This window comes from Scomber scombrus, chromosome 23, assembly GCF_963691925.1.
Source record: "Scomber scombrus chromosome 23, fScoSco1.1, whole genome shotgun sequence".
Lineage (NCBI taxonomy): Eukaryota > Metazoa > Chordata > Actinopteri > Scombriformes > Scombridae > Scomber > Scomber scombrus.
In genome coordinates this window covers 15,006,800-15,031,321 of record NC_084992.1, presented here as the reverse complement: position 1 = coordinate 15,031,321, position 24,522 = coordinate 15,006,800, and the positions used below count along the sequence as shown (strand labels likewise).

The 24,522-nt window shown below is 43.2% G+C and overlaps 1 protein-coding gene across 1 annotated transcript in view; it reads left to right on the top strand.

The window, feature by feature from the left end:
• Positions 1-211: 211 nt before the first annotated feature.
• Positions 212-24,522, top strand: part of ppargc1a (peroxisome proliferator-activated receptor gamma, coactivator 1 alpha) — a 44,062-nt gene continuing 19,751 nt past the window's right edge. The window contains exons 1-5 of the mRNA XM_062444473.1: positions 212-299; positions 3,067-3,246; positions 20,959-21,153; positions 22,169-22,294; positions 24,402-24,518. Of these exons, the coding sequence (XP_062300457.1) occupies positions 252-299; positions 3,067-3,246; positions 20,959-21,153; positions 22,169-22,294; positions 24,402-24,518 (666 nt within the window). The 5' untranslated portion in view covers positions 212-251. The remainder of the gene's footprint in view (positions 300-3,066; positions 3,247-20,958; positions 21,154-22,168; positions 22,295-24,401; positions 24,519-24,522) is intronic.

Below are 24,522 nucleotides of genomic sequence, written 5' to 3'. Positions count from 1 at the left end.
CCTGTTCACTGCGCGTCACTGGCGAGTAGTGAGGACGCGGAGTCACTCCCCTGCCTACTTTTAATAGCTTTGTCATGTGATGGAAAGCAGTTGTAAGACAGGTGCCCTCGGTTCATTCTCGGCGAGGGGCAGCATTTGCCTGTGTGAGAGCGAGTGGGAAGCGCGTGTGGATTTCTTTTTTACTTGATTTTCTTTCTTTTTTTTTCTTTTTTTCTTTTTTTTTCATTTTCGGACCGTCATTCAGTGGCTGGATGGCGTGGGACAGGTGTAACCAGGACTTGGTGTGGAGAGAATTAGAGGTGAGCGCATCTAAACATCCGACTTCTTTCATCTTTCTAGCCTTGTGGACTGTCTTCTTTTTTTTTAAAACCCTGGACGGATGGACAACACTGACTATCCCGAGACAGCGATTTGCTTATAAGTCTACACTCTCTCTTCTCCTCTGCTGGTGCTGGCCGTGGCATTCCGGTGTAGTGCGCGTCTGGACACAGTTGAGGATGCGGGGGAATATACAACACGGGGGACATATGACAAGTGGAGGGGAATGTGCGGAATCTCCCTTTTACACCTCAGTTAAAGATGTAGTTGTTGTAATGCGTGCACAGGCGGGACCATTGCTTTTCTCATAGGATCTCTGTTCAGTCGGAGCGAGTGCTTGCAAGCTGGCGGATATCTCTCCAGCCTCGGACTGTACGCGCTCCGGTGCCGAGAGGGTTTTCATTGCCAATATGACAGAAATGTCTCAAAGTCAGGTATTTGGCTGCGCTTGAAATCCACAGACGATGACAATCCTTTTGATGTGCTGTGTCGGGATAGTGCGTGTTATTTTCAAGGGGCGAGAGCAAAGGTTGTCCACACTGAGGGAATCGCTATTTGGCATTGCGCAGGAGCATCATAATACTAACGGTACCGGGGCACGTTTATGTGCCAACATCGCAGATGGAAGAGAGTGACACTGGCTGGAGAGCATTATAGCATCCAGTCAGAGAGATTATTTTATTTGGGTTTATATTCCCGTTTGCATGTTTTAATCTTTTATTTTACCAATTAGTTCCCGTTCGCTCTCCTCGCCTTTTTCTTTTTTAAATCCACCTCATCTTATCTTAACGTTTCGTTTAAAGTGCATGCAGATAATAACGCACATCAAAAGGATACTTATTCGTCCCCTCTTTCCTTTATAGTTGTTCACCGAGTCCGTCCAGCTTGTTGTGGACGCTTAGGTGTACCTGGCTATACTTAGGTACTTGTCTGCATGCTCAGTGATGCTTCAGAGAGGTTTTCCCAGCACCAACATGATGTGACTGCAGTCTGGCTGCATATGTGTGGTGATCTGGGCTGCGTGATGAGGAATATGATGGGAAAGAAAACTGCATTTATTTATTTTTTAAAGAAAAAGAAAGAAAGAAAGAAAGTAGGGATCTGATATTTCCGACTGATTATAGAGGTGGCTTTGATTCAGATGTACTGCTTTGCACTTTAATCGCCGAGGCAGACACATACTCTGTCACTTCAGCCAGGTGGGATTATCTCTCAGCGTTTATGTCAGTCAAACAAATGTACGCGTTTTTCTTGAAGCTCCTTTGACTCATTCCATGAAAATGTTGTTATGCACCGAGTCTTAATGACATTCAATAAATCCCTGCTTTTACAATAAGCGAATTGCCAACTCGGATCACGGTCTTTCCACTAATAATCTTCCCCTAGCAGGTGCGTAAATCACTGGAGCGCTGTGGTGCGCCCTGATTGTCTGTCTGGCGGCGCTATTTCATTAGTTCACCAAGAAGTCCATAAGATAATTGGGCATAGGACATCCAGCCTCTGAATATCCTAACATCGCTGTTACCGTTTTGTCATGCCGTGCCTTGTCAGACTGGATCATCTCAGGGGGAAGCCTAAGACGCAGTGAATCTGTCCCCTTCGCTATTGCGTTTGCAACATAACGGATTTGTCTCATCATAGTCGAAGCCATGTGTATTTGTGTTGGTGCGATTCCGAGGACAGATGAACTGTGACACCAGTGTCTAGGCGGTTTTTCCTACTTGGCACAGCATCCGTCTCTCAGCTTAGATGAACCCGACTCTCATCCCTCCTCTGTCTGGGGGCCAAATATCCCCTGGCTTCGCCCGAGTATGTCTATCTTATATCTGTCTTAAGGCCATCGTGTAACGCTCATAGATCGGGTGACGTGTTGTCAACAGAATTAGCAAAGTGTGTCCTATTAGACAGCGGCCAAAAAGCTGTGTTCTCAGGCTTGGATTTGCATGTGCACAGTCACAGGGTGTAAACACACCTCCACCGTGGTGTGTTTTTTTTCCCTGTTTTAATGATCACTGACTGTGGAGCTCAAAGTTTGCTCACCTTTTGTGGAACACAGTGACAGGTCTGACTGGCTGGTTCTTATTTCAGCTGTTAGTTTCCTACCTGGGGGTTGCATGCTGAAATGAGCAAATTATACTGCACATAATAATGGTGCACAAAACGACTTAATAATATCCAAAATCAAGGCATCTGTTTTCTACTTAATGGTAAATATCTGCCGTCTTGGGTTTTATTTACAGTGACCATGCAAAATAAACCGGGACTGGGGTACACACTGTCTAGATTACATAAACCTGGCTGGTGAATCTCAAAATGTCAACAGGCAGTATTTAGTAGCACCAAGGCCAGCACCAATTGCATTGCTAGGGGAGGACACGGTGTACAGCAGGTTGGACAGAACCAGGGTGGGAACATGTTGCAGGTCTGCATGTTCTTGTGCAAAAATGAGCTGACTTGCAGCCAGCAAAAAAACCTCTTCTGATAGTAAGAGTGCAAAAGCAAGAAAAGTAATAAAATAAAGGGTGTGTAAGTGTGCCACATGAAAGCAACAGACTTTACTATTTTTATTTTACAGAAATGTTTGGATTTCCTTTGTTTATGAGTCATCAGTAGGATTGTAAAAAGCTGTTCAAATCCTGTTCAAATTCCAATTCTCCTATTGTTTTCCCACTTGGCATAAACAAATAATTGAATGTATGATTTGCATATGATTTTCCTCTAACAATCATTGTTGTTTTTTTCTTTCAGTGTGCTGCCTTGGTTGGTGAAGACCAGCCCCTCTGCCCAGATCTCCCTGAACTTGACCTTTCAGAGCTGGATGTCAGCGACTTAGATGCAGACAGCTTCCTGGGTGGCCTCAAATGGTACAGTGACCAATCGGAGATCATTTCCACTCAGTATGGCAACGAAGCAGCCAATCTTTTTGAGGTAAGTGTAATCTCTTGTATTCATTAACTTCATAATCGTTTCCCCTCATTTTTGCATGATCATTCAGAACACGGCCAGTAACTGTTTCCAAGCATTATGGTGCTATGGAACATCTTTGCATCCGCAGTGATTTCATCATATGTACTCCCAGGGGTCAGGAGTGAGCTGGAATAATAACATGCACCTAGCAAACTCAACACGATATCACATTCTCGATTGCGAGGCAAACAGAATGTACAGCCATTACCATTTTACAAACATGCTTTTACGTTGCTCCGAAGTACAAAAAGGGGAGATAGCGTGAAGCGCGATAAGCCCAGGAAGACCTTTGTCCCCTTGCTTGGATCCTGGCCGCGACGGTAGGCTCCCTTATCAAAACTTTGAGCATTCATTTCAGCCCAGAGTTAGTAATGCGGCACACATCTGAAAGTAGTAAACTCTGGACTTGACGGCTATATTGCAAAACACTTCTCAAAGGTTGGAGTGTAAAACTTTAATCTTTGCTTCCCCCTCTGTCTCCTCCTATCCCTCTCTTTGCTTCGGACTCTCTCTTTCTGTTCTCACCCAGTGACAAACGAAGTCCACAGAGGGTGATGATCTGGCCAGGGCCATAAATCCATCGGTCTTGGGACTGAGTTCCAGTCCCCAGTTCATTATAAGCCTTTATCAGTGGCAGAGATAGACAAGAAAGACTGAGATTGGATGCTTTAGCCTCGCCTCAGGAGGAAAAACCCTGTCTGAGAAGGCAGTGCTTGCTTGTGTGTGCCGATGGCCCTGTCATGTAGTCACGTTTTCAGGGTCTCTGCTCTGTGTCTGTGTGTGTGTGTGTGTGTGTGTTTGTGTGTGTGTGTGTGTGTGTTTGTGTGTGTGTGTGTGTGTGTTTGTGTGTGTGTGTGTCCATAATGGTCTTGCAGGCAACAGTTGATAACAGACCAAATTCTTTCCACGTTTAACCTCCCCACCACCACCTTTTTCAGAGTCTCTTTATATCACCACACATACTACCTCCACGGACCACCCCAATACACGCACACACACACACACACACACACACACACAAGAAGGGGGGCCTTAAGTACTAGCTGGTGTGACCGTGGCTCCTCTGTCGTCTGAGAGTGATATGGCTTGCAGCCACCGAGTGGCTCTGGGGATGGATAAAAATACCAATGAGAGTGTATGCATGTGCTTGTGTGTGTGAGAGTTTAAAACACAATGGAACTTAGCACCTACCGAGAACCCTGATGCAGGGACTAGCTCTGAGCAAGAAGCCGTGGATGACTCCTAATGTGGGGAGAGGGCTTGTATTTGTGTGCCTGCTTGTGCACATGCTCCTGCACACCAGCACACGTGTTAGTGCATCCACATGAATATTGTACTTTGCAGTAATCGGGTGATGTTTTCACACACTCAACTAGCCAGCAGCTATTGTATTATGCTGAGGATATGGAAAGGCTTCTAATCAAGCAGTGAAAACTGGGGTTTCAAAGCAAGCCTCATAGCAGTAATACATTTCCCTGACCAGGGTTTTTTTCTTTTTTCTTTTCCATCTTTGGAAAGTTTCAAGTCACCATATGAAGTGCTCAGTTCATCATAGGGCAGGACCCAGCTAATCCTACTTAATCTGACAGGGGAAAGTTTGCCGCTCGGCAAGGATCAGAAGACTGGGGCTGCAGTTGTACTTCCTGCACCCCCCTGATTGGCCTCTACACAGGGCAGAGTAGCATCCAATCAAAAGTTGAAGATTAGAGAAAATGTTAATAACTGGCCAGATTCAAAGCGTGTGAGTGTAGCCTTTGTTTTTCTTTCCTTTTTTCCCCCCTTCCTCTCATTTGCATGCATCCACTTAACAAATAAGTATATGTTTTAAGACAAAGCAGGTAGCAGATTTTCAAGGCTGCTCATGACTTAAAATGTGTAACAGCTGGGTGCAGCTGTCACACTGAGGCCCCTCTTTTAAGTGTCCCCATCAAAAAACTCTGGAAGTTTGAGTCGGATTTCATTAGTTCAAGTAAGTCAACTGTTGAAATGATTTGCAGCTCAGACGGAAAGACAAACACCTACTGTTTTTCTTGTGCAGGGCCTTTTGTTCAGATTGTAGAGCCACATGACGGACAGTAGCAAATTTGTAAACAGGGCTGGTCTTGTAGTTAGGACAGGAGGCATAGCTGTCACACCACAAAAAGTCTCATTTAATCATTAAGAGGGCAATGGAAATAGTTTACATCCTGTGTAAGCAGTGTAAGCGTGTATATGAATCTGAATATATCCATGTTTCTATCTGTGCATGTGTGTGTTCTGTTCCATTAGCAGCATACGGCCTGAGATCACAAGCTGTCCCCTGGCTGGCCTTTTGCTCCATTCCCTGCCACTGCCCCAACTGTCCCTGACACGAAATGTGAAGAATGATACACCACAGCCCCTCCCCTCTTGTAACACGCACACACACACGCCCACACACACACACACACACACCCCCCCCACATGCGCACGCACACACACATAACAGCTATCGCTCCTGGCAAAGTGTGTTTGACACCTCTTCAAAACGGGCCGACCGTGAACGTCCAGTCTATTTTGGGCTGCAGTTGTTAAGGGGTGGTTACTCCAATAAGTTCCCAATGTACTGCCAAAGATAACAGCACAGAAGCGTGACCCAATGTCTTTTTAACCGCAGGTCCCGGCTCAGGTTTCATGTCAAGGTTCAACCGTTTGATTGATGGAAATTGTGTCTCGCTGGTTTCGGCTTGTTCGGATTCCGAGGTGGACGTCCCGGGCGGCGGCTGCACCGGCCACTTCACACGTATACAGATGAAGGCATTTACAGTTGTTGTAGATTTAGGAGGCAGTCTGTGAAATTATGCAAAGAAATTGGCACTGACTTTTAACTCCTGACACGTTATAGCTGCTGTCTTGTTGTGAGATACGCTGTTGATAGATGGACAGCTGGTATAAAAGGACAAGGACAGATAAAGAAATGTGAAACAAATGGAGGCACAAGAGACGACAAGACAGACACGAGGACAGATGGGCAGTGAAAGAGGGAAACGTATAGATGGGGAGAAGCTTGGACTAGTGCCAGTCCAAATCAAAGCCCACGGATTGGAAGTAAAAGGTTGTGGGCTTTACAGGTAGTAAAATAAGATGGCATGGCTTAAAGCATTATTCAGATATTGTATAGGGACATGCTGTGAGTGTACGCACGTGAGCACGCACACACAGTATGTAAGTCATGTAAATGGTTTATATCGCTCCAAGAGGATGTGGTGTGTGACGGCATGCGAAAAGGCATTATGGTGCTTTGTCTTGCTTGTTTGTGCCTTTTTGGACAGATGCTCAGGCGCTTACTCTTAAGTAAAGGCAGATTAGATTGATTGGGTCATCTTTAGCAGGCTTTGAAAGAACATGTTGTGATAAAATGTTTTCCTCAAGCAGCCCTTCATTTCCTGCAAAACACGAGTAAGCATAGATTAGCTTGCACACTTGGCGATAGGAGCTCCATGTGAGCTGAAAAAAGGGGAGCGCGCACACAGTTGTCGACCCTCCGAGAGGAACTGTCATGCCCACACACACACACACACACACACACACACACAAACAAACACACACACAAACAGCAGAGACCCTTATTGTCCCTGTTCCTATTCCCTGCTGAATGCCGGTTGCGTTTATTTTGCAAATTTATGCTGACATTTGAGAGTACACCACCCGCACCAGTTCACCGCTCCAGCAATGGGTGTATGAATTATCATATTCCGCTGTATAATATGATTTTCTGAAGTGAGTCTTATTAGAATACACCATACTTTCCTCATCTTGAGTTCTCTTCAGTTTTTACTGTGCTGATACATTGTTTGCACTGTCTGATGGAAGAAATCCTCCATCACTGTTTGAACTGAGAGCAAGCTGCGCTTTCAGGCCCGCGGCTACGCTGTTTCAAGATACACAAATGAGAGGGAGCGCAGACAAGTAGACGCAGACATATAGTAGAGAGATGCAGACTAACACTGTCCAAGCCCATGTCATCTTGGAGCGTCTGTCAGATCCACTCCACAACAAGAGCTCTCAACCCGCCGCCCCGCAACACTGTGGGCTCTGCCGGCTGCCATCCTTTCTCTCTCCCTCCCTCCCTCCTTCCCTCCCTCCCTATCTGTCTTTTTCACTCCCAAGGCAAAGCATTTGTTCCTGGCTGATGGGAAGTTGAAACTGCACTGGCTAAACAAATATATTCTGGACTCCAACAGTCGCTTCTGGAAAGAAAGACTGGATGGAGGAAGGGAGCGAGGGGGAGAGATATGGCCCAAAAAAAAAAAAAAAGTCCCCCTCAGGGAATGTTTGGAAAAAGAGCAAGGGAACATCTTTTGGTCTGGTGGCGGCTGCTTGGCTGCCTGTCTAGCTCTCCCTTTCTCTCCCTCTCTCTCTCTCTCTCTCTCTCACTCACTCACTCTCTCTCACACACACACACACACACACACACACACACACACACACACACACACACACACACCTCCGCACTCACACTCAACCCACAGTCCCAGTGGACTGCTGCTACTGATTGAGGCATGGTTTGGTGTTCCTGCCCCAGCTGATCCCCTGCCTCCAGTGGATACCCATCTCTCTCATCACACCAGAGCCCTCCATGTGTAAAGGTGCATGTGTGTGTGTGTGTGTTTCTTTGTGTAATTGAGACAGCCAATACAAAGATCAGATAGTGGTCTTTTCTGGCTAGACACAACACTTTCATTGCTTTCCGTTTTGTGTGTGTGTGTATTGGGTGGGAATGACTATTTTTAGTACCTGGGGTAATCTCCACTAAGAGCCTTTCAGGGCTGTTTCACTTTAACCTGGCCAAAACACTAAGCCAATAATCCAACCCCCCCAGACTCATACTCACACACACTTAGAGCAACATGTTGCAACGATGCCACGCATGACGCAATAATGTTCTTTGTATTATTTAATAGTCTACACTTTGCAGTGGGAGGATGATATAAACAGTGGATTCCAAGAATTCTTTTATACTCTTCCCGTTATTCAATGAGGAGAGGCACAGGAAGTGAGATAAGAGACAGTGTTTGCATAGAGATGAAATGAATTGAGTTGAATGAATCAAAGAGTGACAGGGAGTGAGGTACAAAATAAGGAGTGAAAGTGATAGCCAACAGTGAGAAAACAGGATGAATATAAGACGAAAAAGGGGAAACATCAACAGACAGGAAGAGGGAGGAGGACAATGGAGAGAGGCCTTCAATCAGTGAGTGCTGTGATTCATGGTGAAGCGCTATCAGTCTTGGGCGATAGTCTGCTTCCCCTCTCCAGGAAAGGCCAATCGATCCCAAGTGTGTGTGTGTGTGTGTGTGTGTGTGTGTGTGTGTGTGTGTGTGTGTGTGTGTGTGTGTGTGTGTGTGTGTGTGTGTGTGTGTGTGTGTGTGTGTGTGTGTGTGTGTTTGTGAGTTTGTTCGTCTGTGTGTACGCTGTGCCAACTTGCCCAGCAGTGGCAGTAGCCTTGGCCAGCCCTTCTGCTCTGGTAGTTTGCCATGTTCTGTCAATCTTTGTGTAATTTGTAACACAGCTTCCAGAAGAATTTTATAGATTCTGAGCAATAATTAATGACTTGCTAGGCAAAAGATTTATTTTAGGCCTTGAAAAAAACAAAGTAATGCACTTAGGGGAAGAGCTAATATAATAAAGAGGAACTCTTTAGACTGAAAAAAGTGTTCCACTGCCCTCTCTGGTTCAAAGTTTGAAGTGTGGTGCTTCTCTGAACCCAACAGTGATGCTGGGTATGTCTGGGGGTCAGAAGCATGCCCTTTTGCACCTCTTAACAACACCCAGCGTTACTGTCATGGTGTACTTGTATCCTGGCTGTAACAAGCTGCAGCAAGGTGAGAACCACTGGAGGTCAGCAAAAAATAGAATTTCAGCTGCTGTTAGGTTACTACTTAAGTTAGTTCTGGCTCCTCCTTTTTAGTAGAAACCATGTTTGTAAATAAAAGTATTAGCCAATTTAAAAAAAAGAGGGGGACTTTTTGTTTGGAATGAATGTTAGCAATTTGATTAGATCATGTGTTTACTGCTGTGAGAAGTGTCTTTTTTTCCATGTTTAATTCCCTGTTGTTTTATATTATGGTAATTTGATTTTTTATCATAACTTACTGAAGGAATTTTGTATTCATATAAACATATAGACACATACAAACATACTGAACTCACACAAACATTACCCCGCATTGTGCCCACCCCTTAACCCTCCCTACCTCCCCTGGGGCCAACATCACACTCAGAAGGAAAGAACAATGACATCTGACAAATGATCAAACAATAAAGAAAGGGAAAAAAGTAAAGGAATAAATTAAACGACGGTACATAAGTAATAATAAAATAAATAAGTAAGGATAAAAATAATCAAATGTAAATATAGATGATAAGTAATCTTTTTGTTAGATACGGAGGACCAGAAATTGAGTAGGGATAGACAGGACCAGAACATGTGGCCTAACAAGACTGGGTTACTACATCTAGGGCAGGTGGGGTTAATAGATGGGTGTATTTTAGCAAGTCTGTCATTGGAGTAATTCATTCTGTGGAACACCTTGAATTAAATTAACCTGTGTCTTATACTCTTAAAGGAAGTATGTATAGCAGAGATGCAATTTACCCAGATATCCTCCGGGATTACCTTTTCAAGGTTGCATTCCATGGTTTCTCGAATTGTAGTCCTTGTTGGCGGATCAATATTTTGGATAATGTCCTGGAAATAAAGATGGAATGGATTCCTTTTTAATAGTTCATATGTGGCATCTTTATTATGAGGTTTGTAGTAGGGAAATGTTTGGAAGCAAAACTGCAGGATTGAAGTTATCTGAAAAAGTATGATTTTTGGATATCATGCTCTTTGCGTAAAAATTCAAAGGACATGAATGATTTGTTGTCAAATAGGTCTTCAAAGAAGATTAATCTGTGTCGGTTCCAGCCAGCAAAATTTGAATCGATTTGTGAGGGTGTGAAGAGATGATTGAGAGACAGGGGACAAAAGCCATTCATCTGGTTAAAATTGAAATGTTTGCGAAATTGTATCCAGATTTTAATGGAATTAAACACTACAGGGCTGGAAAAAATCTTAGTATTAGTGCATGCTGACAGTGGAGCAGATAATGGTGAGATTGGGGAGATTGATGTATGTGAGGTGAGTGCCATTGTTGCCCAGACAGGCTCATCTTTATCAGAATATGCTGTCACCCCATATGTCAGTTTGCTAATGAAAAAAATTTGGGAGACTGCAGGCCGCCTTCAGATTTAGGTCTTTCCAAATAGATCTTCATTTGAGAGGTTGATTGGTACCATACAAAAGTTGAGATATATTTCTGTAATGTAACAAACAAGAATTGTTTTGGGAGCCAGACAGGTAGTGCGTGAAATAAATGCAGAAATCGTTGTAATCTTGGTAAATCTTAGTAAAATTGTCATTTTGAGGATGTTAACATGTCCAGCTAATGAAATCGTTAGGCAGGACTGCTGTTCTAAATCTGTTGTTGTATGTTCTAACATTGTATTGGAATTTGTGTTTTAAAGAAAGAAATTATATTTATGTCTAAGAACTTGGAGGATTGATGTTCAGTTTTGAAAGGGAATTAATCATTGTTGTTTACAGGAAAAAGTAGGCTTTTAATTAAATTTAATTTATAGCCTGTGAAGCTCCCAAAAATTCTCCAGCAGACATAAAAGATTGGGTATGAATTGTACTGGGTAGGCTGCATAGAGGTTGGGGTATAGCAGCTCCTATCGCAAATCCTTCTGGATTGGATTTCCTCTTGTAATTCCCCTACTTGTCGTGTCATTCCTGATCACAGTAGTGAGAGATTCTATGGCCAAATCGAACTAAAATGGCAACAAGCAACAGCTCTTGTATGTTGGCAAATAACCTAATGTTAAGTCATTTGTTTTAAAAGCAGATCTAGAGTTATCATATAGAATTTTAATCCATTTACAGAATATATAAGACTTCATGTAAATACTTCCACTTTATCCTATCAAATGCCTTTTCGTCGTCTAGTGACTAGATTGCCTCAGGCAGCTGTACTGGATAGGTTGAATTTAATATATCAAGGAGCCGCCACGCATTGGAGAACACTTGTCATGCTGGTATAACATCACAACACACAACATGGAGTGAATTAAGGCTCATTGAGAGGGGTCTGAACATCAGGATTGAGAGTGGGAATCTTTAGTGTATCAAGGAAAGATTGTATTGTACAGATTGTATTTGTTTCTATATCAGAGAGATCCAAATCTGAGTAGTATTTATGATTGTTAATAAGTTGAGGGTTTCATGTGGATGTATCTGGTCCATTATTTATCTCTGCAGTTTGGGAATTACTGGATGTTTGTCTGAGTTGATGTATGAGTATTCAACCTGCTTTGTCTCCATGTTCATGAAATTTGTGTTTTGTTCTAAGTAGATTCTTCTCTGCCTGATGGATGAAGAGCTTAGTAAATTCCATTTGTAAAAGGAGATGCTCTTTGTGGAGTTCTGATATGGGAGATGCTGAACTTTTTTTTTGTCCAACTCCATTATATATTGTTCGATTTCTAAAAGACATTTATTACGTTGTCTATTCATGTGGGCTGTGTATGAAATTTTCTGACCTTTGGTTTAGGTTTAAAGTGTTTCCCACAGTGCATGTCATGGTGTGTCTAGACAGTCATTTATGTCGAGGAAGAGGTCTATTTGCTGATGGAAAAATGTTCTAAATTGGATGCATAACAAAAGCAAGGGGTCAAGACGCCTTGACCATCATGACTGAACATGAGCAGGAAAATGTATGTCCAATTGCACCAGAGACTGGTCTGATATAGCAATATTATGATATTGCAAATTGGTTACTGATGGAAGAGATTGCTGTTCATTAAGAAGTAATCTATTCTCGAATAACTTTTGTGAACTGTCGAAAAAAATAAGAGTTGTTTCGTAACAGGGTTTAAATTCCTCCATTGATTTGTTAGACCATAGGACTGTATGAAAGAGTTAACAACAGTTCCTGCTTTGGATAGTTGGCTGTCTGGCTTGATCTAACTAGTTGTGGATTCTGTGTGCAATCTAGGTCTCCTGCTATGATGAGCTGACTATTGTCGACATCAGGGATAGAGAATATTGGTTTGGGAAAAAACTGTGGGTCGTTCCAATTTGAACCGTAGATGTCTACAAGGATAATCAGAACTTTCTTTATCAAACATTCTAATCCAGTTATTTCTCAGTCTTATGTGGTGATTAATCTTTAATTTTTAATTAATCTTTAATTGAGTCTCGGAGTGTTTGAGTGTAGTTCAAACCCTGCGAGTCCTGGAGTAGCTTAGATATAGACCGCTCCATATGAACATCTCTGAAGTTTTCTCCCACCACAATTATCCTGCGGTTGTCTCTGTGTTGCCTCAACTCCAGATTTTCTGCTTTGGCTGTCAGTTGTTTGACTGTAGCGACAACTGCCATTGTAGCTCCACAACCTAGTCAGAGTAGTGGTTAGTTCCCTCCTCTAGGCCTCGTATCAGTGTAGCCTGTAGCTTGATCTCCTGGGTAGTACTATCCAAAACGTCATGTAATTTCGAATGGACTGTGGCTATTTCTCTGTTTAGCTCATCAGAGAGGCTTTCAATTTCCGTGTGCAGGTTCATCGATAATGCAGTAACAGTGTTTTCAACTTTTGTCATGACGGATTGCTTGGAGGCCTTGATGACATCTATTACAGCGGTGACAGCCAGACCTGAAAATTTCCTTAGGTGGTTGTGCCTCTGTAAAGTTCAAGGTGTTGGCTTCTTATTTATTTCATAATTTTATTTAAGCAGTTTTGTATTTATGTTAACATTAAAATATGTTTTCACACACACGCCCAGCACATCTTTGGCAGTGTGTGCTGCAATCTTGTACTGTACATGTGAAGGACTAGTTTTCCCTGGTTGAGAGTCTATTTTTAAGAGCTTTGTCATCCAAGCAGAAAAAAAACCTCCCATTCTAACTAAGCTTTATGATGTGCACTGCATGCTTATAGCTCCAGCTTATTTCCCCCCTGAAGCATTTAAGTCTGCACAGGCCTCAAATAGTTCAAGAGGCTCTCTGAGGCTCTGCTGATGCATGAGTGACTGGATGCCTGGATGACTCACTTGCTGCCCAATCAGTAGCTCCTGAGTCTAAACTGAAAGCAGAAGCGTTTACAGACATTTGGTCATTGCTGATACAAAACATTCCCCACCCTTTACTTTCTGTGAAACAAAAAACTTGCATGTATATATTATTTGTTATGAAATAAGACTACAAGAAAAGTACAGATCTGATAAAGATTGAAAAATATTGAGCTAAAACACTTGCAAATACCTAATCCAGAATCACACTGTACTTGTAAATTCGGCAAGTACAGCTAAAGATAGCACAGTTTTTTATCTGGTAAACTGCAAAATATGTGTATTATGAAATTGTGAGGAGATGCATCCAAGATAAATCTGCTCGATGCATCTGCCATGATAGGGCTGTTGACCCCAGGAGGTCAACAGCTCTAAAATTGCCTGCTTGTTAATCAGCTGTTTCCAGAAGACAATTTTCAGGCTATACTGAAGCCAACGAAACCTCTTTTCATATGGCTGTGGGCTGTGCTGTATAATAACTTGATGGGCAGACTGGGATGGGATTTTGAGTGTTGGATGCTTGTCATCAAGTGGTCAATGACCATTGATCTTTCTGCATTTGGCAGAGATTGCACCGTTTAGTACTGTGTGCAGGTGTGGTGGGTGCTAAGCACTTTATGCTTAGCTAAATGTACACTGTGGAAGGCAAGGCTGTCCAAACCAAAGGCAAAATGATCAGTATTCCACAGAGGATATATCTTAGATTAAGATGAAAAACAGTTCAACATTTGATGTTGATGCTACAAAGAAACCACTATGAGCTTTCATGCTCCCCCTCATCCTTTCCCATAGTATCCCTGGCTCGCGTCAACGAGTTGGGATTGTATCAACTTATGTGCCCGATTCCTTTGTTGCCTTTTAAATTCTCGTAAAGAACGGCGCATCCCTACACGGTTACCGTTCAAACAACATGCAAAGGCTTGTGACGTCCTATGTGTTTGACCACTGCCGCTACACGTGCAGACCGTACGCATACTGCATGGCACTTGAAAGCGCACGTTAAAAAAACTGCTCAGATAACACGCTCACAAAGTCATGACACGGATAAGAGGCGTACACACTGCACTGGCAACCTCCTACCTGGATCCAGGAGCGACAAGGCACCCGCTCGCACACACAGAAGTCAAGGTAAAAGATAATGCGTTTATTTAGTAATCAGCAAATAGCTTTTATGCAGTGGGTAAGTGGTGAAGCCTGTGAGGCCTTGATAAGATCGTTTGCTTTCAGGTGTTTCCCTGTCACACCGCATATGGCATTGAGTGCAAATTGAATAGGGTGACCTTTTTTGCTGCAGAATCAAATTGACTGCATTTCCCCCAAAAGATTCTGCCATTTCAATTACCATTAATTTGTGGTACTGCGTCCTCTGTCGTATGCACAGACATGTGCACACTAAAGATGTAGAATAGGACAACGACACAGTGAGACACACCTATTGTATGAAACACTGTAGACCACTATATCTTGTCCACTGTACTCTGGCTTTCCTTGTGCTGGCATCCTTCCGAGGAATACATTACTGTGACAAATGAAACGCCACAAACCCTCGATGGGCTTGGCAGGGCCTGAAAGGTCAGGAGCTGCATTTGTGTGCAGGTATTTATGTGCGTGTGCTTGTAATTGTGTGAAGGTGGTGTCAGCAGCTGATAATAACATAGAGTCCTCTGTGCTAAAAACAAGAAAGTTGTGGTCCATTCTGCTCCCCTTTCAAATCTATGTATGTGTGTAATTGTCTTATGGCAGACTTGCATTTCAGCCAGGAAGTGCAGCAGTGCCCATTTAGCAAGATGGACATTGAAACAGTCTCTGTACTCCCTTTCTGTCCCTCTCTCTGCACTCGCTCTTTCCTCCTCCGTGTGTTCCTCCATCACATTATCAACAGTGTAACAGTATGTTCAAAGGGCCCTTGCTTAATGGTGCACATTCAGAGCTGCCGACTTAAGCAAATAGCTATTTGCATGCCATTAGGCGAAAAAAAGCAGAGGGAAGCACCATTCCTCATCCCATCTCTGCATCTAGCCGAATATTCCTTATGCAAGGCTCCAAATCTCTGTTTTTCTCCCCCTCCTGCTGTGACCGTCAGAGCAATCACAGCAATCAGTGTTTTCTCGTGCCAAGCCGATTGGGAAGTAGCTGCCAAAACAAAAGAGTGAGTGTCCAATCATTATGATGGTGTGTGATTTTGTGGTGTTAGCAAACGGTTGCTTGGACCATCTGTTGGACGGCTGGAGAAGGAAAACAGCAGCTTGGGGTAGGACTGTAGATGGGGGAGGCTCTGCCAGGACACATCGAACCCCCTTGTGATCCTATCAGTTTTTTGGATAGCTGTAAGAGAAGGTGTGTGCGCTGACAGAACAAGTGTGCGTGCATTTAAGGCTGTGTTTAGACAGACAGATGTTATTACATTATTTTTAAGGGTTTCATTGCTGGTTTAGGCTGTCTATCAATCTACTGTTTGATCTCCTGGATCCACTAGAAAGGTTTTTGGTTGTGTGTGCTTTTTTTTGTTGAAAAGGTACATAACCAACTGCTTGATTTTTGACCCAAAAGTGGCAGTCCCAGCTGATCTCAGCAGATATGTGACAGAGTTCAGGTGGTTAGTTTTACCAAAAGCAGCAGCAGGAGCAGCAGGGTTACCAGTCAAAGGACTTTTCCAAAAAAGAACTAGAAAGAACAGCACTGCTAACATCCCTAGGGTAAGTCTCTCAATCGGATCTGGCCTGTGTCAGGATGTGTAACAACAGTTCTCTTTCTCTCTTTGGCTCGCTCACACACAGACACACACACACACACACACACACACACACACACACACACACACACACACACACACACACACAGATATCTCCTCTTCTCACTTTCTCTTTTCCTCTCTCTTTCCCCATCAGCTCATCTGATAGTGCTCTAACAGTCTGAAATGGTTCCCAGGAGATGCATCATCTCTGCGCACACACATCCTGGTCCTTATTGATGGGTCGAACAGTTTCCTCACTGATGTATTACTCGCATGGCCTTCTAAACTGAGACAGACATCTGGCATATAAACAGTCAGCATGCTTCTGCAGTGGCACTTCTTCATTCGCATTGCACACATTGCCGTGTTTGTTTAAATGGAGGCACAAAATCGTGAATTCCTGCCAGGACGAAGGGATTATCACGACGCCAGTTGTGGTATTATGGCTAAGTAGGGTGCAGAAGCCTAAAATCAGCTGCTGGGTGCTTGGATCGGACAATCTTGTCTGCATTTAGAGGGTACAAAATTTAGCAACTTGCAGCTCAAACCGTCATAATAAAGCATAATGATCTTGAACTGAAAGTGGTGACAATAGAGGAGAGACAGAGGGGCAAGCGTCATGTTGATAGATATAGAAATATACCGTTGCCTATCAGTACTGTGGTATTTGGTGCCAGAACATTTGTTTGGGAAATTGTTTCTGAATAACGAGACACTCTATTGACTCTGTAGTCAGATGGAAAATGACAAGAGCCTTCAGTTCACTGCTATGTGTTACAGAGCCAATCATAGCCCTGACCACAATGGAGGTTTAACATTTAGTTTTATGATTTGGAACACTGTCAGACTGTGCTACCGCAACTGCACACACACACACACACACACACACACACACACACACACACACACACACACACACACACACACACACATAGAGGGACTTAACAGTGTTTTGTATGGTTTCATCACTCTGTATAGGCCATAATCACCCTCTCTCCATCTCAGTAAGCTCATGCTAAATGACCAGACGTCTCTCGCGGCTGCCATGATTTGTCTCTCGGCCGTGCATCGTGCCGTACCTTACCCTGCCTGCCTGCCTGCCTCCTTTTCCTCCCTCCTCCTTTCCTCCTCTGCTGCCATATGTTGTGCCTGTGTGACCGGCCGACGTGTCAGGCCTGACTAACGCCTTAACGGCAAGGCTGACTTTGATTTATTTCCTCTGAAATCTGGGGGCCAGGGGTAATAACACAGAATGACATTATTTGTTTATCAAATCCAAGGCTGCTTTTCTTGGCAGAGTCAAGATGTGACGACTTGATACCACCCCCTCACTCGCCCCACACACACGTACCCCCCACAATGCCTGATTGTGCCATGATTAGAAGGTCTGGCTAGTCGTTTAACCTCATCCAAGAGGGTTGCTTTTGAAATCTGGCATAGCAGAGAAGGAGGAAATAAAGATTGAGATGAGGCAACGCAATTAAATTGTCAAGGCACAGATTTAACCCCCCCCCCATGCAATTTGGGGGACAATTTATTAAGAATGTTTTCTGTCTGACCCAATTGGTTGCTATTCGTCTATTTGGAGAAAGAGAGAGGGAAAGAGTGAGCAAAAAGAGACAGTGAGAATAAACAGTACTTTAAATACCAGATGACCCATTTAATGGGAAATATTTTATCTTCCCACATCCAGAGTGCCTGTCACATGTTCTGCCTCTCATTTGAAGATAACGGCGGGGCTGTTTAGTCTGTTGAAACTTCATCTTGGTGTTATTCAGCGATCAGGTCTATCATTCTGGCACTTTCACAACACATTTGGTTCCCTTTAACATGTAAATGATGCATTGCCCCGAAAAGCTCGTTAAAATTTGATCCTTGGCAAATTTGCTCTGGAGCTTGGAATCCTCAAGAAGCAATTAGCAGATTTAATTTGGCTATTTGCCCCGATGTTCAAAAGTGGGTGTTTGTTTAAAACAGCACCTTCACCTTCTGTTATCAGCTGTGTGAATAGTATCTCCTGGAACACAATGCTGTGGTGTGGGGCTCAATAAAATAGTTAAAGGCAAGGACAATCTCAACGACTGCCTGCCTGATAACAAAAGGGCCTCACCTAATAATGAACAACTGGAGTTGGCTTTCTTTTCTCCAATGTGGGGAAGCTGGGGGTGAAGGAGGGGGGGAGAAAAGCTCTGCCAGCACTTGCCAGCGTGTTTTATGGCTAATTGAAGCATTTGGAATAAAACAGCCACAAAATGGCACCCTTTAGAATTGGAGCGGGGTTAATATATTGTGATCCCACAATTAGCCCAGGATTGTTAAGATCTCTTTAATTCGGTGAGGTCCATTAAGCGGGATGGGCGAGAAAGTGCTCCCACCGAGACAATTTCTCTTCTCTCTTTGTTCTTCCTGCCCTCTTTTCCTCTCAGCAGCTGCTGTAGTAATCAATATAAGTGGACACGGCCATCAGTAGGTTGCCAGGTTATCCTGGAATTACCCCCTTTGGGTGCTATAGCTCCTGAAGTCGACCCACACAGAGGTTTTGTTTATAAATATACAGGGGGCAAATAAGTTAGAAGTAGTAGATTGACTTTGGCGCTGAAACTCTACAAGGTGTGGTCTTTAATCTGGCATGGAAAAGCTCGCCCTCCTGGACAGGGGTATTAGATCGTGCACTCTCCAGAGTAGAAATGATCACTGAGGTTTGCTCTTTACCCCAGTTTCTCAAATCCCCACTTGGCCTATGAGTGCCTCCACTAGAGCCTCAGCAGCGGCTGCAGCATGATCGTCACGACTCAGGGTTTTACAAGTGTCTCTTTCAGAATATGAGAGTCCCTTCTGGGTTATCATCGGGGATACAGTGTGCCTGTGGGAGCTTGCCAATTGGTAGAGGTTTTTGAAACAGGATTGAAATTGCTACATTTGAGCCTGCCACAGCTTCAGAAATTCCCCAATCCTTTCTAAACCATGACATAATGAAGCTTGCACAGCCCTCTCAACTTTTAATGTAACTAGTGTCACACAGTGGCAAAGACTGCAATTTCAGAATGTATAGGTTTAAACGTATTCTGGTGCGGCGAATAAAGTCTCACCCAAATTCAGCATTGCTTGGATAGTTGGTGAGGTTGGACCCAAACAGATGGCTGGTTCTTTTGTGACTCATTTATGATAGTCTAAAATGATCCTGCTTTCAATTTCTCATGTGAGTTTGTGTATGTTTGTGTTGAGAAAAGGCTCTGGCTTTATCAGCGGTTAATACCTACCTGCTTAGTGCTTAGGTAATAACTTGGGATGCTGGAAAATGGTGAACGTTTCAGTAGCACAGGTTTCCAGCACAGTGGATTTGAAGCTCCTCACAAGTAATTAAACAGCATGCCACCTCATACAGAGCAATTTCCTGCAAGGCATTTGCTTGCCAATGCGCCATGCCCCCCAGTCTACGTCGTGTTATCTCTGTGAAATATGTCCCCTTTATCATTTTTTAATAATGACTGAGTGTTCATGTTGTTAGGAGAAAATCTGCTCAATGAGCATCAGATTAACGTTTTCCTCACTGTTAGTTAGCTAACTGAATGTAAGATATCTGTGTCATCTATAAATGAAAATTGGAGGGGGAAAGCATTAAAATGGCCACTGTCTTGGCTGTGAATCTAAATCTGCTCCAAAAGTGCCATCCATGATGGGTGTGTAATTGTGTAAAATCAGTGGGGTAGACAGAAACAAGTGGGTGGGCAAATTTTGTGCATGTGGGATTCCGAGTCTTGGAGGTATAGTGTTGGTATCTGAAAGGTTGGTGGCCCCGTCGGTCTAATGATGGCCACACGCTGTCGTGGTGTGATGATTGCCTGGAACGTAAAGTTCCTGTTGTCACTTGTCAGTGCCCAAAGGCACAGCCGTGCACACACACAAACACACACACCTTGTTAGGAGAGCTGCATTCCTTTCACTCTTAATATCTATCTATATACATTGTCTCTATTCTTGTTTTGTCTCTACACACATGCGTGGTTATTATCCCTCATAAACCTTCAATGTTGATAGTTGGCAGCTCACAACTCTCTCTTTCCCACTCTCTCACTATCCATCTCTGTGTATTCATCTCTTTGTCTCTGTCTGTCTTTATTTCACACACACAGTTATAATCTCAAACACTACACAGGCAGCTGCAGCAAGAACACAACTCTTGCGGTACATTAAAGAGGGGCTTAGTTGTGAGAACAAGTGTTATTTTTCATGAAATGTTGATAGAGACTTCCCACCTATTATAAACACAAACTGTCATTTTAAATATATCACATTTATTTAGCATTAGCGGATGGTTTTTCACCTTATCTGAATATTGCTTGCAAGCATCTTGCCGGCTAGTCGATCATCTCTCAATTCTGTGGGGAAAGAGGAGAGTCCACTTCAACCCATTGTGTCCTTTACCCTGACAAACTCCTCCATACCGCAACCCATCCCAACCCATTCCTGTCTTCCCTAGATACTTGCTACTTGTCAGGGTTTCTTGGGGGAGATATTATTTTGGTCCAGTAACCTGCACGCTTAAAATATGAGTGACAGGCTTGACTCACTTGCAGATGGAGAGAATTTTGTTTTTTTAAAAGGCTGCCAGAATTGAGCCAGCTCTGCTGCAGCAAAAGACAAAAAAAAAAAATCTTCCCACTTTATTAACAATGAAAGTCCACATGCAGCCACCCATCACCCTTACTTTCCTGGGGGGAAAAAAGAGATTCAACTTCTGACTAAAATGTCCTATTTTTCCTGTCTCTCTGTTTTTCTGTCTGCCTTCCCCCTTTCCCCCTCCTAAGAAGATAGATGAAGAAAATGAGGCCAACTTGCTGGCAGTGCTTACAGAGACCCTGGACAGCATCCCGGTGGATGAGGACGGATTGCCTTCGTTTGAGGCCCTGGCAGATGGGGACGTGACCAATGCCAGTGACCGGAGCTGTCCCTCCTCCCCTGACGGCTCGCCACGCACCCCAGAGCCAGAGGAGCCTTCTCTGGTAAGGCCTACAGCTCTTCCTTTTACGTGATTCTCCCATTCACCATTATTCCAAGATCACAGCATATTATTGCTGAGACATGACCTCCAACCATGCACACACACACTGCTTATTTTGTGCAAGTCTATGGTAGACACCTGATAAGACCCCTCTGCAAGGCTGGGCACCAAATGTGGACTTCTGTATTTGGCGGTACTGAATCCACACTCTGCCACATTTACCACAGTTTTTTCACTGTATCAGTGGTGGTAGCGTGCGCTTATGCAGATGCAGGGAGGAGGGAAGTAAATGCAATGGATCATTGTGTTTGCTGTTCAGTGCTAATTACATAACAGTGCTATTGCGGCGCCAATTCAATGATATGAACACTGTGGTGGGGCCAACTATGGTTGACACAGTGCCACAGGTCCTGAAATCAAGCCGGCACATAATGAAAGTAAGGGGAAAAAGAAATCCATCTCATCTCGTCGACTTTCCGTGGGTCTCGGCTAATCCCCCTGTGCCCGAGTCATCTTTTTTTGGCAAAAACTCAGTCAATGTGAATTCAGTTCTTACCGTTGTGCTGTTATTTTTACACATAACCATACCATCTGGGCATTTCTCTAGCTTTAAAGCTTTGACCTAAAATGTTATGTTATGTTTTGTTATAGTCCAGTTTATTCCATGCCGGTCCCTTCCAAATGACCTCTAGCCACATGCCCGAGTGTGTTTATTCAATCACATTAGAGAAGCCTGGCTTTGTGTACACAAAAACACCTGCACAGAAAGGAGAAGAAAAAAAAATCACAAGACTTGTGCTGTGTGACGTACTCTGATCTTTTAAACATTTCAGTAATTTTATCTTTTTTTAACTGCTGTATCAGTGCCCTTCTGGTTGTACATTTACAAAGCACAGGATGGCTAATTGAAAGAAAATGGTAATTTGCATAACCCACACTAACTCACTCCCCCCCTCCCTCCCTCCCTCCCTCCCTCCACTTCCACTCTCTCTCGTTGTGTTTGGGTCCATTCGCAGCTGAAGAAGCTCCTTCTGGCACCAGCAAACTCCCAGCTCAGCTATAATCAATACACAGGTGGCAAGGCACAGAACCATGCAGCCAGCAGCAACCACCGGATCAGACCACCACCTGCCGTCGTCAAGGTAGGGAAACGCTCACACTCACACACACATTTGCACACACGCAAACATGCACTGCATTGCTGCTTATTTCACTCTTGTACACACATATTTTTTTTTTGTCAGCGTTTGTTTATCTTTCTCACTCTGTTCTTGCTCTGTCTTGTTTCTTGCTCTCTCTCTCTCTCCCCCTCCCTCTCACACTTTTCTTGTTTTGGTGGCCGCCTTTAGAAGATGTTAGACTACTGCTCTAGTCTTCTATCCCAGGGGGCCATCTCGTAATGAAAACAGGCTGATTGCTGTTGGGCTTTCCAGGCGAGGCATCGGCACCGTTGTCTCATTAGCTCCACCACTTATCCGCCTTGGTATGGTGCCTGTTGAAAAAAAAAAAAAAAAAAACAGCGTCAGGCGCTCTTGCAGCAAGATTGATGCCTCGAGACGACAAGATCAAAATATCAGACTTGATGTTCTCATTAGATAGCTCTCAAAAGAGTTTTTTTTTCTAAAGGGGTGGGGCTCATTAAGATTAATGTTAGTAAGTTTTAAGTATCATAGGTTTATAAAAGTGAATAAATGAAGTATGTGATTTGAGTAATCTGTTTGCATTTCATGTCAGAACATCACATAGTGTATGTTCAGCTCAAATACAGCTTACAGCACTTGATCATTTGCTCTTGTCTGGGAAAATGTCTCTTCCCTAGCGTTTAATTCTATATACCTCAAACCGCCAACGGGTAAAATTCCCCCATGCACCTGGCTACTGCATTTCTTTGTTTGGTTTGGTTAATCATCACCTATGTTTTGGTCTTCTTTTTATATAATCTTAGTATCGCTTTGCATGGCTGTCAGCATAAATCATTCTGAAATGACAAAAACGGGTATTAAATCGAGATATTTGCATATTTGTGGGATGTGATATTATTATAAAACAATATTCATCCCATAATGAGATAACCCATGTTATTTAAATTACCAAAGTAGCCTAAATACCCCATATGGACAATAATAAGCCATAATAATAATATTAAACAACCACATTCATGAATGTTGCAGCAAAATCAACATGACAAAGTCAAGCACACAATTTCATCTAATCAATTATTTATCTAGACATTTAAACAATGTGTGAATAAGAGAACATTACTAAGAAACTTGAGGTAACCATTACAGCTATTTTGTAAATGTATAACATCGTAATACAAATATACTGTATATTTCTCTTTTGGTGTTCCATTAATGAAAACAGAGTATGGCATCGGGCAAATTAGGCTAAACAGCCTATAAATAATATGGTACCATGCCAAAATAAAAGCGAACAAATAATCAATTAACTAAAAATGTGTTTTAAATAAAAATGAATGTTTCAGAGTAGGCTAAATCATCTTCATTTGAACACATCTGATTATACATTCGGCACCTTGCTTTGACAACTTTCCTGCACTTCAGGCACATTTTATAATTTAACTATGACTGTCCATGTTTATGATCTGGATTAATCTTCTCTATTTTTAACAATAGTAGATACTACGCAGCATTAATTTCAGAAATGTCAAAGCCTTGAGGGACATGAATATTTTATTAAAACATAGTAGGCTAACGTACAATTACAAAACTGCTATGGGTAAATTTTACTTTGGCGGTTCTAGTGTGGAAAAGCATCTGTATGTGATCATATTTTGTGGTAAACACATCACAGGCACAGATATGTGTGCGCTGTGCTTACTATGTTTGCACATGCAATGCGTCAACCTTCCTTACAGAGTCTATTTCATACTGTGCCTTTGAGTCATCCATTTCTGGAGCACAGCGAATGAGGACTCCCGGAGGACATGGTGCGCGTACAGAGTGGCGCGGTGGTGTTTGGAGGGCCACGCAATTAAGATGAGGGGGGACCGCACTCCCACCATCGCCTCCCAGACAGTTGGGCAACCACTGTGTTCAGGCTGTCTGAGTCTGTCTTTTAGCCTCTCTTTGTCTCCATCGCTTTCTACTTTTGTGTTTGTGCCAAATAAAGCACTTAGCATTTCTCACAACTGGATCAACTGCACTGTACTTACAACAGCGAGCAAATCTTTTTATTTAAGCAAACTAAATAACAGTCTCTCTTTCTCTTTTTCACTGTGTTGAATAGACGGAGAGCCCCTGGAATGGCAAAGCAAGAGGGGGCTCCAGCCAACAGAACCGCCCGGTGAGGCGGCCTTGCACTGAGCTGCTGAAATACCTAACGGCCACCGATGACATCCTGCTTCACA